The sequence below is a fragment of the Peromyscus eremicus genome, chromosome 7 (genome assembly GCF_949786415.1).
Source record: "Peromyscus eremicus chromosome 7, PerEre_H2_v1, whole genome shotgun sequence".
Taxonomy (NCBI): domain Eukaryota; kingdom Metazoa; phylum Chordata; class Mammalia; order Rodentia; family Cricetidae; genus Peromyscus; species Peromyscus eremicus.
Window position 1 is genome coordinate 61,154,086 of NC_081422.1, and position 13,975 is coordinate 61,168,060.

Genomic DNA, 13,975 nt, shown 5'->3' on the forward strand with positions numbered 1-13,975 from the left:
TGACTTTATCTTTGGAAATCTTGGCTTCAGGCACTTGGTACCTCGGTGAACGTTAAGCATTCCCTGAAGAATGAATTGCGTTTTTACTTTATGTTTCCATAAATTAGTGCCTATCATTTAGATAAAACAGATAAAACCACTCCAACTGCCAACATTCACTAGGAGATTAGGTCTAAGAGCAACTTCAGATCACAAGATGACACCACATGTAATTGAGAATAAACCTCTAACTGCTTCCTGAAGGTGGTTGCTTTGTTTAAAGAAACAAACGGTTTCAAATAAGTAACTGGTTTGCTTCTCAAAGTACGGTCTTTGGTATGACATGGACTCAGACTAGGATATAAAATTACATTGGTTAAAATAACGTTTTTATACATTGAAATATATAGAATTATTTATAACCTTGCCCTGTTCTTAGGCAGTCTGGCTCAAGTAGGTCAAGTTGCTTCCTTTCTCTAAATGAACCACTCTGCTTTCATTACTAAATTGTAGAGCTGTGCTAATGTGGCTAAACACCAACAGAACTGAACTGACTTTTACAAAGTTTTATTAATGTGTTTACTCAACAACTGATGCAAGTCAGACCTTTCCCTATTAGCCACAGCTTCAGTCTATTGGACTGTATTTTGCTTTCATCCTTATAATGTGAGATGTGACAGTGTACAGGCCAGGTGCTTGCATCAATTCTAGTGTTACACAGAACATCACCAATCATGTTAACAGAGTCTAATGGCATTCCTAGGAAACAATGGAGAAATGTAGTATGTTTACATCAGCATATTGTGCAAATAGCACCAGTTACAGGAACACCCAAGTAAATTATGATCGATAAGCAAACTGAAATATCAATTATAATCATTTTCAAAATGAAAATTAAGAATGGAGGGGCTGTGGAGACTTGCTGTACAACTGTGAGACTCTAAGTTTATACCCAGCATCCACATAAAAATGGCATGGATGTATGAGACTAGGATCCCAGTACTGGGGAGTGTGAGGGGTGGGCACGGAGATGAGGAGAGAATACTGAGGGGTTTCTAGTTGCCAGCCTAGGTATAAGCAAGCTCCCGGTTCAAAAAACTAAGATGAAGAGGAACAGAGGAAGATCCTAACACTGACCACTGGCCTCTAGATGCACACACAGGCGAGTTCAACCACAGCTGTGTGCGTGCATGCACATACTATACACACAAAAAGAATGGGGAGAAAATGGTTTTTTCAAAACAGGGTTCTCTGTCTATCCTGGTACTGGCTTTGTAGACCAGGCTGGTCTTGAACTAAGAGATCTGCCTGCCTCTGCCTCCCAAGTGCTGGATTAAAGGTGTGTGCCATCATGCCAGGCCTACTTAATTTTTTTTCAGAATGGGGAGAAATCTTAATATTCAGATAAAGATATACTTTTGAGACAGAAATCAAGTAGAGATTAGAAGAAAAATAAATACCTTAAAAGAGTTATATCACAAACTAAAGAACAGTAATTACAACTTGCTATGGCAAAAAAATTAAAATGCTATGTAAAAATATTTTTGAGATAATAAATCACACAAAAAAGAATTTTTCAGGAAATGCATTTTAACATAAAAAGCTGCCTTTTGGTAAAAATAATAACTGAAGAAATTAGTCACAACCAATAACATCAGAAAAATAGGTGATTTTCAGAGGGCTTAGAGCACCAATTGGTCCTCCAACACCAAGTGATTAGCCTGAGATCACATACATACTGAGCAAGTTGTATCCATGTATTTAGGAATACACACACATATGCACATATGTATATATGTAACAAGTAAAGAAAAAGAGGCCATGAATTTGAGAGAGAACAAAGGGTCAGCATGGGAAGGGCTGGAGGGAGGAAAGGGAAATGGGAGAAATGGCAGGAGTGTAATTTCAAAAAATAAAGTTATTATTTAAAAACCAATAAAAGGTACTGAGGCTGGGTGTAGTTGTTTTAATCCCAGCACTCAGGAGGCAGAATCAGGCAGATTGGATCTCTGTGAGTTTGAGACCAGTCTGATCTAGAGTGTGAGTTCCAGGTCAGCCCAGCCAGGGTTACAGAGAGAGACAGGGAGATAGGTAGGTAGATAAGTAGATAAGGTAAGAGGTACTACCCAACTGATATTTTGGGTGCTGTGTCTCAAACAATGCATAATTTTATAAAGAAATGCCTTCATTTATTTGCAACCTTAACAAAAACTTGACCCTAGGTGACAGCTCTAGCTTACCAGTGCAGTGCTTCTTTATGTGACCCCAGCACTGCAAAGTGAAATCAAAGTTATGCTACAAACATTTTAAGATTGGTTTTTATATGTGTCACTTTCAGATAGATATGAAAATTTTCTATTAAGATAATGCTCCATCAGAGATCTGAATTTCTTACAATTGTTTTTTCCCTTTTTAATTTGTTCCACTATGATGTATTTATTGCAAATATATGTGATCTGAAATCACCTATATATTATGGTAGCAGTGATTAAAAGTGTTTCGGATAAAGTCACAAATGTAACTCATCACAATTTACACAATTATTGAAATAAATAGAAGATAATGAGTTTAATGACCATATATTTTCTGCCAACATTGGCTGCTTCAGTTGTGGAAGAGTATACCAAGGTTTATCCTGATTAGGCAAGGCACCCACACCTAATGCCAGCAGTCAAGAGGCTAAAGCAGGAGGAACCCGAGTTGGAGGCCAGCCCAAGCTACACATCAAGACCCAGTCTCAAATAATAATAATAAAGTATAGACTTTAACTGTATCAGCATTATGTGAATTTGCAGAACTTGAGTAAAATGTGAAGAATGCTATTATGTTCATGCAGACAAACTCAGAGAGTTTTAGTTTGCATAGCACCCATTTGAATTTCATGAGATAATATGGGTTATTACAAGAGTTCATGGATTACTTGAACAGATGTATTTGTAATTCATAAAAAATCAAATCAACTGCTCTGATGAGTCACTTTTCTTATCAACAGAAATGCAATTAAGAGAAAAAAACTTGGTACCCCATTTATTGGAGGACTTTCAATAATATATGAAATAGCATCACTTTACAAGTTTAATTCTTTTATTTGACTCTCACTTATTCATTTCTTGTGTTTCTGTCTGTATGCATGTGTGCCACACCCTTGTAGGAGGAGAACAACTGGCAAACGTAGGCTCTGTCTTCCCACCATGTGGGTCCTCTCTCCTAGGGATTGAACTCGGGTGTCAGGCTTGATGGTAAGCATCCTTACCCATTGAGCTATCCTGCTGGCTCTGAATCTGCTTCCCCCCTTTATTGAAAATAGATTTTCTTCTCACAAAATATATTCTGATTAGGCTTCCCCTCCCTCTACTCCTCCCAGTTCCTGCCCACCACCCCTCCCATCAGATCCACTCCCTTTCTGTCTCTCATTAAAAAACAAACAGATTTCTGAAGGATAATAACAAAATAAAATGTATTAATGCAAAAACTAACACACTGGAACTGAATAGAACAAATAGAAGGAAAAACAGCCCAAGAGAATGCACAAAAATCAGAGACCCTCGTTTGCACACTCAAGAATCACATTAAAAACAGTAAAGTGGAACCCATTAATTTATACACAAAGGCACCTGTAGGGTAAAAAAGAGATATATATGTGTAAATACAATAAAAAGATAAATTTTTTTAAAGGAAAACAAAAACCTCCGACACAACACTGAGAAAAGGAACCTCCAAAGATGCTGCTGAATTTGATTTCTGTTGGCATCTACTGCTGTGCATGCAGCCTACCGTTAAGAGTAATTTGTTTCTCCAGTGGAACTCCATTGGAGGAAACTAAATTTTCATTACAAGCCACCCTACCTCCTCCATCCATAACTATCTATTTCCCTTTCTTAGGAAGAGTGTAGTTGGTTTTGTTTTTTGTTTTTTGTTTTTAAACTCTTTGGGGGCCCACCCACCACCCAGCTCCCAAATTTATACACAGAGACTTATTCTCACTTATAAATGTCCAGCCTTAGCTTGGCTTGTTTCTAGCCAGCTTTTCTAATTTAAATTATCCTGTTTCTCTTTAACTACATTTTGCCTCTGGGTTTTTTAACCTTTCTCTATTCTACATATCTTTCTTTCCTTTTTACTCTGTGACTGGTTGTGTGGCTGGCCCCTGGTGTCCTCCTCTTTCTCCTTTTCTCACTCCTCCCTCTCTTGCCTAGATTTTGCCTCTATATATTCTGTCTGCCTGCCAGCCCCGCCTATCCTTTCTCCTGCCTTGCTATTGGCCATTCAGCTCTTCATTAGACCAATCAGGTGTTTTAGACAGGCAAAGTAACACAGCTTCACAGAGTTAAACAAATGCAACAAAAAGAATGCAACACATCTTTGCATCATTAAACAAATACTCCACAGCATAATGAATGTAACACGTCTTAAGCTAGTATTCCACAACAGGAGAGCTATCTGTCCTTCCTAGTCCCTTACTCTGTACCTCACCTCTGTGGTTCTATGGACAGTAGCTAGGTTATCATGACTTAACAGCTAATATCCACATATAAGCAAATTCATAACACATTTGTCTCTCTGGGGCTGTATTACCTCATTGAGGGTCATTTTTTTCTAGTTCCATCTATATGTCTGTGAATTTCATGATTTGTTTAACAGCTGAGTAATACTTCGTTGTGTAAGTGTATCACATTTTCTTTATCCATTCTTCTGTCGAGGGGCATCTAAGGTGTTTCCAATTTCTGGCTATTATAAATGGAGCTGCAATGAACAAGGATGAAGAAGTGTCTCTGTATTACCAGATAAAATGATCTTTGGGTATATATGCCCAAGAATGGATACAGCTGGATCTTGAGGTAGATAGATTCTCATCTTCTTGAGGAACTGCCACACTGATTTCCACAGTAACTGTGTAAGTTTGCACTCCTACCAGCAATGGAGGAGTGTTCCCTATGCTCCTTATATTCGCCAGCATGAGCTGTCACTTTTGTTAGTGATCTTAGCCATTCTGACAGGTGTAAAATATAATCTCCAAGTACTTTTGATTTGCATTTCCCTGATGACTAAGGGTGTTGAACATTTCTTTAAGTACTTCTCAGCTGTCTTGAGTTTCCTCTTTTGAGAATTCTGTTTAGATCTATAACCCATTTTTATATTGGGTTATGTTTTCTTGATATCTAGTTTTTGAGTTCTTAATATATTTTTTATATTAGCCCCCTATCAGATGTGTAGTTGGGAAAAATTCTTTTCCTATTCTGTAGCCTGCTGCTTTGTCTGAATGATGGTGTCCTTTGCCATGGAGAAGCACCTCAGTGTCATGAGGTCCCTTCTGTTAATGGTTGATCTTGTTGATCTTAGTGCCTGTGCTAATAGTGTTCTATTCAGAAAGTCTTCCAATGTGTTCAAGACTATTCCTCTCTTTCTCCTCTATCAGACTCAGTGTATCTAGTTTTATGTTGAGGTCTTTGATCCATTGGGCTTGAGTGTTGTGCAAGGTAATAAATATGGATTTATTTGCATTATTCTACATGCAGCTATCCAGTTTGTGCAGCATCATTTGTTGAAGACGTTGTCTTTTTTTTTTTTCCCCCAGTATGGACTTCTGACTTCTTTATAAAAATCAGGTGTCCATAGGTATGTGCATTTATGTCTGGGTCATCAATTGGATTCCATTGGTCATCATGTCTTTTTTTGTGCCAATACCATGCTGTTTTTATTGCTATAGCTCAATAGTACAACTTGAAATCAGAAATGGTGATACCTCCAGCACTTCTTCTATTATTCAGGATTATTTTAGCTATCCTGGGTTCTTTGTGTTTCCATATAAAGCTGTAGAATTGTCCTTTTAAGATCTGTGAAGAACTGTGTTGGAATTTTAATGGGGATTGTATTGAATCTGTATATTGGTTTTGGTAGGATGACCATTTTTACTATATTAATATTACTGATCCATTAACATGGGAGATCTTTCCATCTTCTGATATCTTCTCCAATTTCTTTCTTCAGTGTCTTAAGGTTTTTATCATACAAGACTTTTACTTGCTTGGTTAGTTACCCCAAGACATTTTTATATTATTTGAGGCTATTATGAAAGGTATTGTTTCCCTGATTTCTTTCTCAGGCCATTTGCCTTTTGTATATAGGAGGGCTTCATGATTTCTCTGTTATGAGCACTGAAAATTTAGGGCATCTAAGATACTACCTGTTCTAAAATTATTTAATATTATACTGTACCATTAACTAATACAATTTTACTCAACTATAAAGAATAAATTTGGACAGGCAAGAGGAATCATTGGTTAGGGTGTTTGCCACCAAGCCTGATGACCTGAATTTGATCCCTGAAACTTCCATGATGAAAGCAGAGAACTAATTCCTGCAAGTTGTCTCCTGACCTCCACATGTACCATGGCTTAGAAACACCCACTTATACTTACACACAATCGTAAGTAAATAATTTTCTTTTTTTTCTGAGACAGAGTTTCTCTGTGTAGGCCTGGTCGTCCTGGAACTCTCTCTATAGACCAGGCTGGCCTCCAACTCAGAGCTCTGCCTGCCTCTGCCTCCCTAGTGCTGGGCTTAAAGGTGTATGCCACCACACCTAGCGTAAATAAATGTTTTGAAAAGGCTTAATTTTTTAAAAAGAACTACATTTTTACTTCTTTCCATAATCTTTAAAACCTTTTTTTTTTTAAGTCTCTACTGGGCTGGAAAGATGGCTGCTCTTCCAGAGGACCCAGGTTCAAATCCCATCACCTACATGGCAGTGCACAATAGTCTTTAACTCCAATCCCAGGGAATCCAGTGCCCTCTTCTGGCCTCCAAGGGCACCAGACACACATGCAGTGCACAGACATACATGTGGGCAAAACACACACACACACACACACACACACACACAATTTTTTTTTAAGTATTCACAACTGTCCTGTGTTTAAGCACTCTTATGTCACTAATAAGAACACTTATTAAAATGTAATTTTTATAATATTTGATTTTACCACACTACACTGAAGGGGAATAGAGCATCAATAAATGTTGGTTTTCTTTACTTTTTCTTTCTTCTTCCAGTTTTTCAAGACAGGGTTTTTCTGTGTAGCCCTGGCTGTCCTATAACTCACTCTGTAGACCAGGCTGGCCTCAAACTCAGAGATCCTCCTGCCTCTGCCTCCTGAGCACTGGGATTAAAGGCGTGCGACACCCCCGCCTGGCGACGTTGGTTTTCTTTCCCTCCTCCTCCTCTCCAGCCTCCTACTTCTTGATTTCAACACATCTTCAGGTAAATATGAGTTCTACTTATAACAGACTACATTTTAGGGAAGGAGAAAGGCTCATTTATTTAGTAAAAAGGAGGAAAAGAAACAACAACAACAAAAGCAAAACAAGAAAAATGAGGTAAATTGAACATTAAAATGAAAAAATAACATTTACAAAGCATATTTGGGGGAGTTGGAAAGACAGCTTTTCCTGAGGACGAAAGTTCAGTTCCCAGTACCCACGATGGATGGGCTCAAAAAGCACTTCTAACTCCAGCTCCAAGGGAATCCAATGCCCTCTTCTGGCCCCCACAGGCATCTGCACACACATATGGCATACACTCAGACACACTACATATGTATATGAATTAAAAATAAAACTTTTAAAAATTAGCATATTTGGTAACAGTACTTTTACTAAAAATGAGGATTGGTTTACAATACTTATAAAATACATTTTTTGCTTTTAGGATAAAATAATCTGGGACTTCTTTTGATAATGAATGTTGGCTGACTAGAAATGAAATTAACTCTACTTACTAAATATCTAACTGTTAAAACATCTTAATGAGTTCATTTTTAAGGTACAGTTATTTGCAATTATTTTAATTAACAAAAATTATTTTGAAATTGACTTCTTTCTGGAGTTTCTATCAGACTTCTTAAAGTTTTTGGAGTTTCATAAAATTAATTTAGTCACAGTGTTAAGTTCTGATATGCTGAGGCTAAATTATCCAATACTAGCTACATGGGGCTACTTAAATTCTTCTTAATGAGATAAATTAAAACAAAATATTGAATTTCTCAATTACACTCTTGACACTGAACTTCTCAATTGCTACTATACTGAATAACATATATCATACCCCAAAAGAGAGAAAAATCTCCACCTCTTTCTTAACTTTAACATTCTATGTACCAAACATTGGGTTTTTTTTTTTCATTGCTGTTGATGGTATTATGGAAGTTACTAATTACATAAGGTTTCACATCAAATTCTTGATGAACTAAGAAAATATACCTAATAAAATTATTCTCCATTCATCTGAAACACAAAGAACCATTATGCAAATGAAGCAACTTTGTTAAGCAAGAGTGAAGGAGCAAACACTTCATGTAATAAGCATGTTTAATACCACAAAAGAAAGCATCTAGAATGCAGAAAGTACCTTCACAAAGGGGACAGTAGATTTCTTAAGTTTTTAATTCATTTTCATTTAAATGCATAGGTTTACAAATATAACCAACCACCTTATTATAAATGACAGATATTGAAGAAAAAACAAACTGACATTCTGATGATTTCATGTTTCAAACTTATTCAAGTTAAAATCCAAAAGAAAGTCTTTAGAAATCAAGTGTATATTTAAATTCTTTTATTAAATTCTAATGTCTTGGCTTCCAATACCCAATTATGGAAATGAAAGAGTACACTCAGAAAAAATCCCCCCCCCCCCCGTTAAAATCAGATAAGCAGAAGTCTTTCAGGATTTGAGGTCGCTTCTATTACAAAGTTTCTTTTTAAACTTCAAAACACAATTTTTTAAGTAAATCTCTGCTGCTTTCCTTTCTTGAAAACAGTGACAGCTTGTGTCTAAGCCTGTGGTCCCCTTCCCTCAGGACTGCCTAAGCCCAGGAGTCCAGGCCAGCTTTGGCAACACAGTGAGGATTCCTCCTGCCACCCTTCCCCCATCCCTCACAAAGGAAACGAGGGAAATCTGAAGGAGGGGAGAAGCAATCCCAACACTCAGAAGTGAAGCATGAGTTTGGGGCCAGCCTTGACCACAGAGCTAGACCCCACCTTAAAGAGGGGGAGAACATAAAGGAGGGAATGGGAGAAAGAAACCTGGGCAGTAATGACACAAGACTTTAATGCCAGCACTTGGGAGGCAGAGGCAGGTGGATCTCTGTGAGGCCAGCCTACAGAGTGAGATCCAGGACAGCCAAGGCTACACAGAGAAATCCTGTCTCGAAATACTCTCCCCCCCCCAAAAAAAAAAAAGACAAGGGGGAGTGTGAATCAAATCTATATTTAAAGAGTTTATGTGACAATAATTTTTTAAATTTTTTTAATCCTGTTAAAATGATAAAGCAGACCAGGTATAATAAAAAATAAAAAACAATCTGAAATACAAGCAGTTTTTAGACATGAATTAGTTCATATTTCACAATAGTTTGAAAAGATACTTTTGGGAAAAAGACATTCTAGTAATTTTAATATTCTTTTCATAATTCTTCATTCTCATTCAGCTACTGTTCATAAGGATTAAAGTTGACTAAGTCAGATATCAATTAATTATTTGGTATTTTTAATCTATTGCCTTCATATGTCTATTTACATAAAACTGATTTTAATTTGTGCTTCTTTTCAACTACAGTAATATATACCACATGTAATTCCATTTATATTCGGTAGGGAAGGGAGAAACATTACTTAACAAACAATAAACTGAAAATTAGCCTTTATATGAAAATCTTGGGAAGATTTTCACTTTTACTGAAATCGTCCTTTATCTCTGTTTTATACTAATTGGATTTTTTCAGGGAGTGGGCTTGTCCAAACCACAACTTTTACCGTATATGCTTTCTCTAGAATTAAAAGGAGCTCCCTGCAAAGATGCCCATCTGCAGAGGGAAGGGAATGTAGCCTTCTGTCATGTGGCTTCAGTCCTCTCTGATGACCAAAGGGCAGACTATTACAGATTTGGTACACCTTTCCCCTCTTTTAAAGCTAGCTAACAGAAGCTTTTCCACCCGGTACTAGAGGCTGAACAAAGCCTTCCACACACTTGGCAAGCACTTTAGGACTGAGCTCCTGCCCCAGCCCTTCATCATTCAAACATACACTGCTTAGTCTGCATAAGACAAGGAGGAAAACAGAACCATCTAGAGATGGTTCCTGCAGTCTCCAAGGAGGTTTATAAACTACTGACATGTAGCAGGAAATGACTAGGGTCCAGGGGGTACAAGCTCAATAGAGATTATCCTCTGTAACTGGAGTTAGAGAAAGAAATTTTCAGTGATATCTTCATGTACAAGGAAAGGGCAGAGCAAGACTCTTGGAAAAAGAAAATAAAGACAAAAACTGTAAGCAGGAGCTGGAGAAATGGTGCATTTGGTAGAGTACATACGCTAAGGACCTGTGTGATCTCCAATACCCATGTAAAAAGCTGTTATATCTGTAACCCCAGCCCTGGGGATCCCTTGAACTCTCTGGGCAGACAGCCTTGTCTAACCTAAATCCCAGAGATCCTGTCTCCAAACAACAAGGTGATGTCACCCAAGCAATGACATCCGAACAACTATGACCTCTACACACATGTGCACACACAAACACACACAGGCAATAACAACTGTTAGCCTCAGAATATCTTGTAACACCAACCATAAAGGGGTGGGGAGGGTGTGGGAGCCCACAAACGTTTCCTAGTGAGATCTGAGCTTGCTTGACAGAGCAGGGCTGCATTAGGGGATGGCTGGACCACGTGCATGGTCACCAGGTGTCTGGGATAGTCTACACCTGGCTGTGCTGGGGGAGCTCTTTGCTCCACCCCTTGACATTCTTTTAACAGCCCTTTAGCAGAGACAGAAGGGGCTGGTCTGTTTTGACCCAGGCCCTCCCGAGGCTATCCTGTGTTTCTAACTGTCTCTCTCCTCTATATTTCTATTTACATATTTCTCACTTCTCCCTCCACAAGAGTACCCTGGGGGAAAAAGAGGGAGCAGGTCTCCCTCAGGAGGGTTTCGCAGTTGGGTGTGGTGGCTCACACCTGTAATCCCAGCATTTGAGTGGCTAACCCCTGGGCTCCTATAGAGCAAGCTCAAGGCTAGTCTGAATATTTTAGCAAAACCTAGTCTCAAATTAAAAAAATAATAAGAAACTTGAATACAATTCAGTAGTGTTTTCAGTGTTGAGCATGTCCAAGGAGCTGGGTTCAATCATTACTACTAGAGGAAGTGGAGAAAGAGCTGAAGTCAAAATGCTTAATAATCAAATATTCAATTATTTTTACCTTTGAACCTTACCATTCAGTCTAGCCATCGGAAACTGATGTACAAGGAACTTCCTGAACTGCATTGAGAAATGATACAATACTCCTACTTAGAGAACTCTGTTTCTCTGTAACAGTTAAGGTATGGGGAAACACTAATTTCACCCAAAGCCTCATGAGCTCACAACAATCACCAGTTCCTTTGGGGCACTTCTATGTCAGTGTAATTTTGCAGTGTGGTTCCCTGGCATTCTGTTCTCCAGCCCACAAATGCACCACTAATGTGACCCCTCCAGCTGCAGCTTCCTTCCTGCATTTCAGAAGCTCTGGGTATCCACAAACTTGCAGCTCTGTTCAACTGCACACAAAAGACTGGCAATTGGCCAGGAAGCTTCTGCCACTCCCGAGTGCATTCTCCACCAAGGTTCAAGATTTTCTAATTCAATTCAGCCATGAAATGATGCCTACTACCTTTGTATACTACAGCAATGTTAAAAAAAAAAAACTAAATTCCAATGTCAAGTTAACAAAAATGCAAAGCCACTAAAATATATAATAGATGTTCTTATAGAGACCTATGGAAATAATTTCAATCCATTAAGCTGATCCTTAAATTTCCTCAAAGATTTTCCATTTCCTCAGAATTTTACCAATAGCAAGAAAAGCACCAGCAAGCTTTTTTACAGCATACAGATTCAACTGTGTTTACAAAGCTCCCTTCGAATATCCCATGCACACTGCTAACTGAAATCAGGAATGAATGCTGTCAGCACCTGCACCACACAGGTTGAGATGACCTATGACTATGGTGGGGAAATAAAGACATTCAAGGATGACCTGAATTTCTGCTCTCTCTAAAGCAAAAATGGTTATAAACACGAACACATGATTCTACAGACCCAGAAGCTGTGCCATTCTGGTATATAAAAGGGGCAGGGATTTTGTTGAGGGCTAGGATGTGGCTGGGGGTAGAGTCTTCTGTAAGGCCCGGGCTCAAGCAGCAGCAGCAACCTGGCTAATGCTTAGCTGTGGTAGAGAGGAGTATTCCACAACAGCAGCAACAGCGAGTGAGCACTGCCCTAGTGTGAAAATCTCAGAAAACACTAACTTCTACTGAGATCTTCACCCATCTCTAAGCTTCTGTCCCGCCTCTCTCTCTTCCAAGTACCAAAGAATACTTGTCTGAATGACTTAAACTTTTAACAGATGTGTTCAATAGTCAAATTTTAACTATGCTAACCCTGTAAAATATTAAGAGACCTGAAAAAGCACTGGTCTCATTTTCTTTCCTGGACATCTCCTACAGTTAGCTACAGACAGTGTGGAAAATCTTCAACACAAAGTGTGGGTTTGGGGGACACCTGGAAAAGGGTGTGGTGATAGAAGCCCAGCACTCAGGAGGCTGAGGTATGAGCCAGCCTGGGCCACATAGCAAAACCCTGTCTCAAACCCCTCACCAAAAACAAGTCAACAAACATGGATATTTGGACTTTAAATACCCATTTCTGCTCAGTACTGCCTTCATGTAACATTCAAGGACTATTTAGCAAATACATAATAAATAACTCTAAAAGGGTCTTCTAAATGCTCCCCCAGTGTCAGCAACCCTTAAAATTGAAAGTAAAACAACTAAAAAGTTGTTCATCATAATTTATGATCAGGGCAAAAAAAATTGCTTCACACGGAAGTTAAAACTGCAAATTCCAACTTCTCTGCATATACCACATGGGTAACAAATTGTTAAACATCACCTGCAGCCTAAATAACTCACTCCTAAGTAGTCACAAAAACAGACATGACTACTACCATTTACAGGAAATGGGCATGTACCTTATATTACGAGGAGACAGCAAAGCTTCCAACCTACACTTTTTTGGACACAGGATCTAGCTTTGTAGCCCAGGATGACCTCTAACTCAGAATCTTGCTCAGCCTGCAGAATGCTAGGAATATGGGCATACACCACCTGGCATGGCTAGCTCCAACCTCCTCTTAAAGTGTAAGATACTTTACAGGGAAGAAAGCCTGAAATGCTGAGTTGGTAACACTGAATTCTTGACATTTACCTCTCAGGAAGTAGAGGAGAATAGAACCACAATGAGATAAGGAAGATTATCAAAACAATCTTTCAAACAAAGAAGCTTAACTTGTAAGAACACATTTGTTAAACTGATACCATTTCCAGAAGATATTAACTTACCAGTATGTGCTGTAGCTACTGCAATCCATACACACTGTATGCTGCGCTTTCTCTTGCTTTTCGGATCTCTTATGGTTGGGTAAGGGGATCTGTGCATCTTCATAATGTTTTTTTGCATGGCCGTTCACATACCTTACAAAGCCAAGTGAAATTTTTATTTTAATTTAAATATTGCTTTGGAAAGTAGTAAAGATAATGAAATTGTTAACTAAATTAGAATGAGAACTCTTGAAAAAAATGAATCATCTGGTGATATATTTCAGTGCTATTTATAGTATCACTATTAACTTCTATGTTCAGACTTTCCCTATAGTTTTTTTTCCCTTGTTAAAGTTTTCTCAAAATTGCTAACACCCAGCTTGAGTTATTATTTAAAAAAATAAGTAAGTAAATAAACTCTGTACACAAACTTAATCAACCTCTTTTCACAGAGCATATGTTGGAGTTGCACCTACAATGTGAAAGTCAGACAGTAAGTAGGGCAATCTGTATTCTCCTGGATATGGCTTCAGACCTTTTCTCTGAATGCCTCCTCAGCAACACTCATGGAAATGCATTTGTTTACA

The 13,975-nt window shown here is 38.3% G+C and overlaps 1 protein-coding gene across 3 annotated transcripts in view; it reads right to left on the reverse strand.

The window, feature by feature from the left end:
- The window catches only part of Usp3 (ubiquitin specific peptidase 3), a 75,676-nt gene that overhangs the window by 32,248 nt on the left and 29,453 nt on the right, over window positions 1-13,975 (reverse strand). For all 3 annotated transcript variants that reach the window (XM_059268158.1, XM_059268160.1, XM_059268159.1), the window contains one exon: window positions 13,410-13,541. In XM_059268158.1, the coding sequence (XP_059124141.1) occupies window positions 13,410-13,541 (132 nt within the window). The remainder of the gene's footprint in view (window positions 1-13,409; window positions 13,542-13,975) is intronic.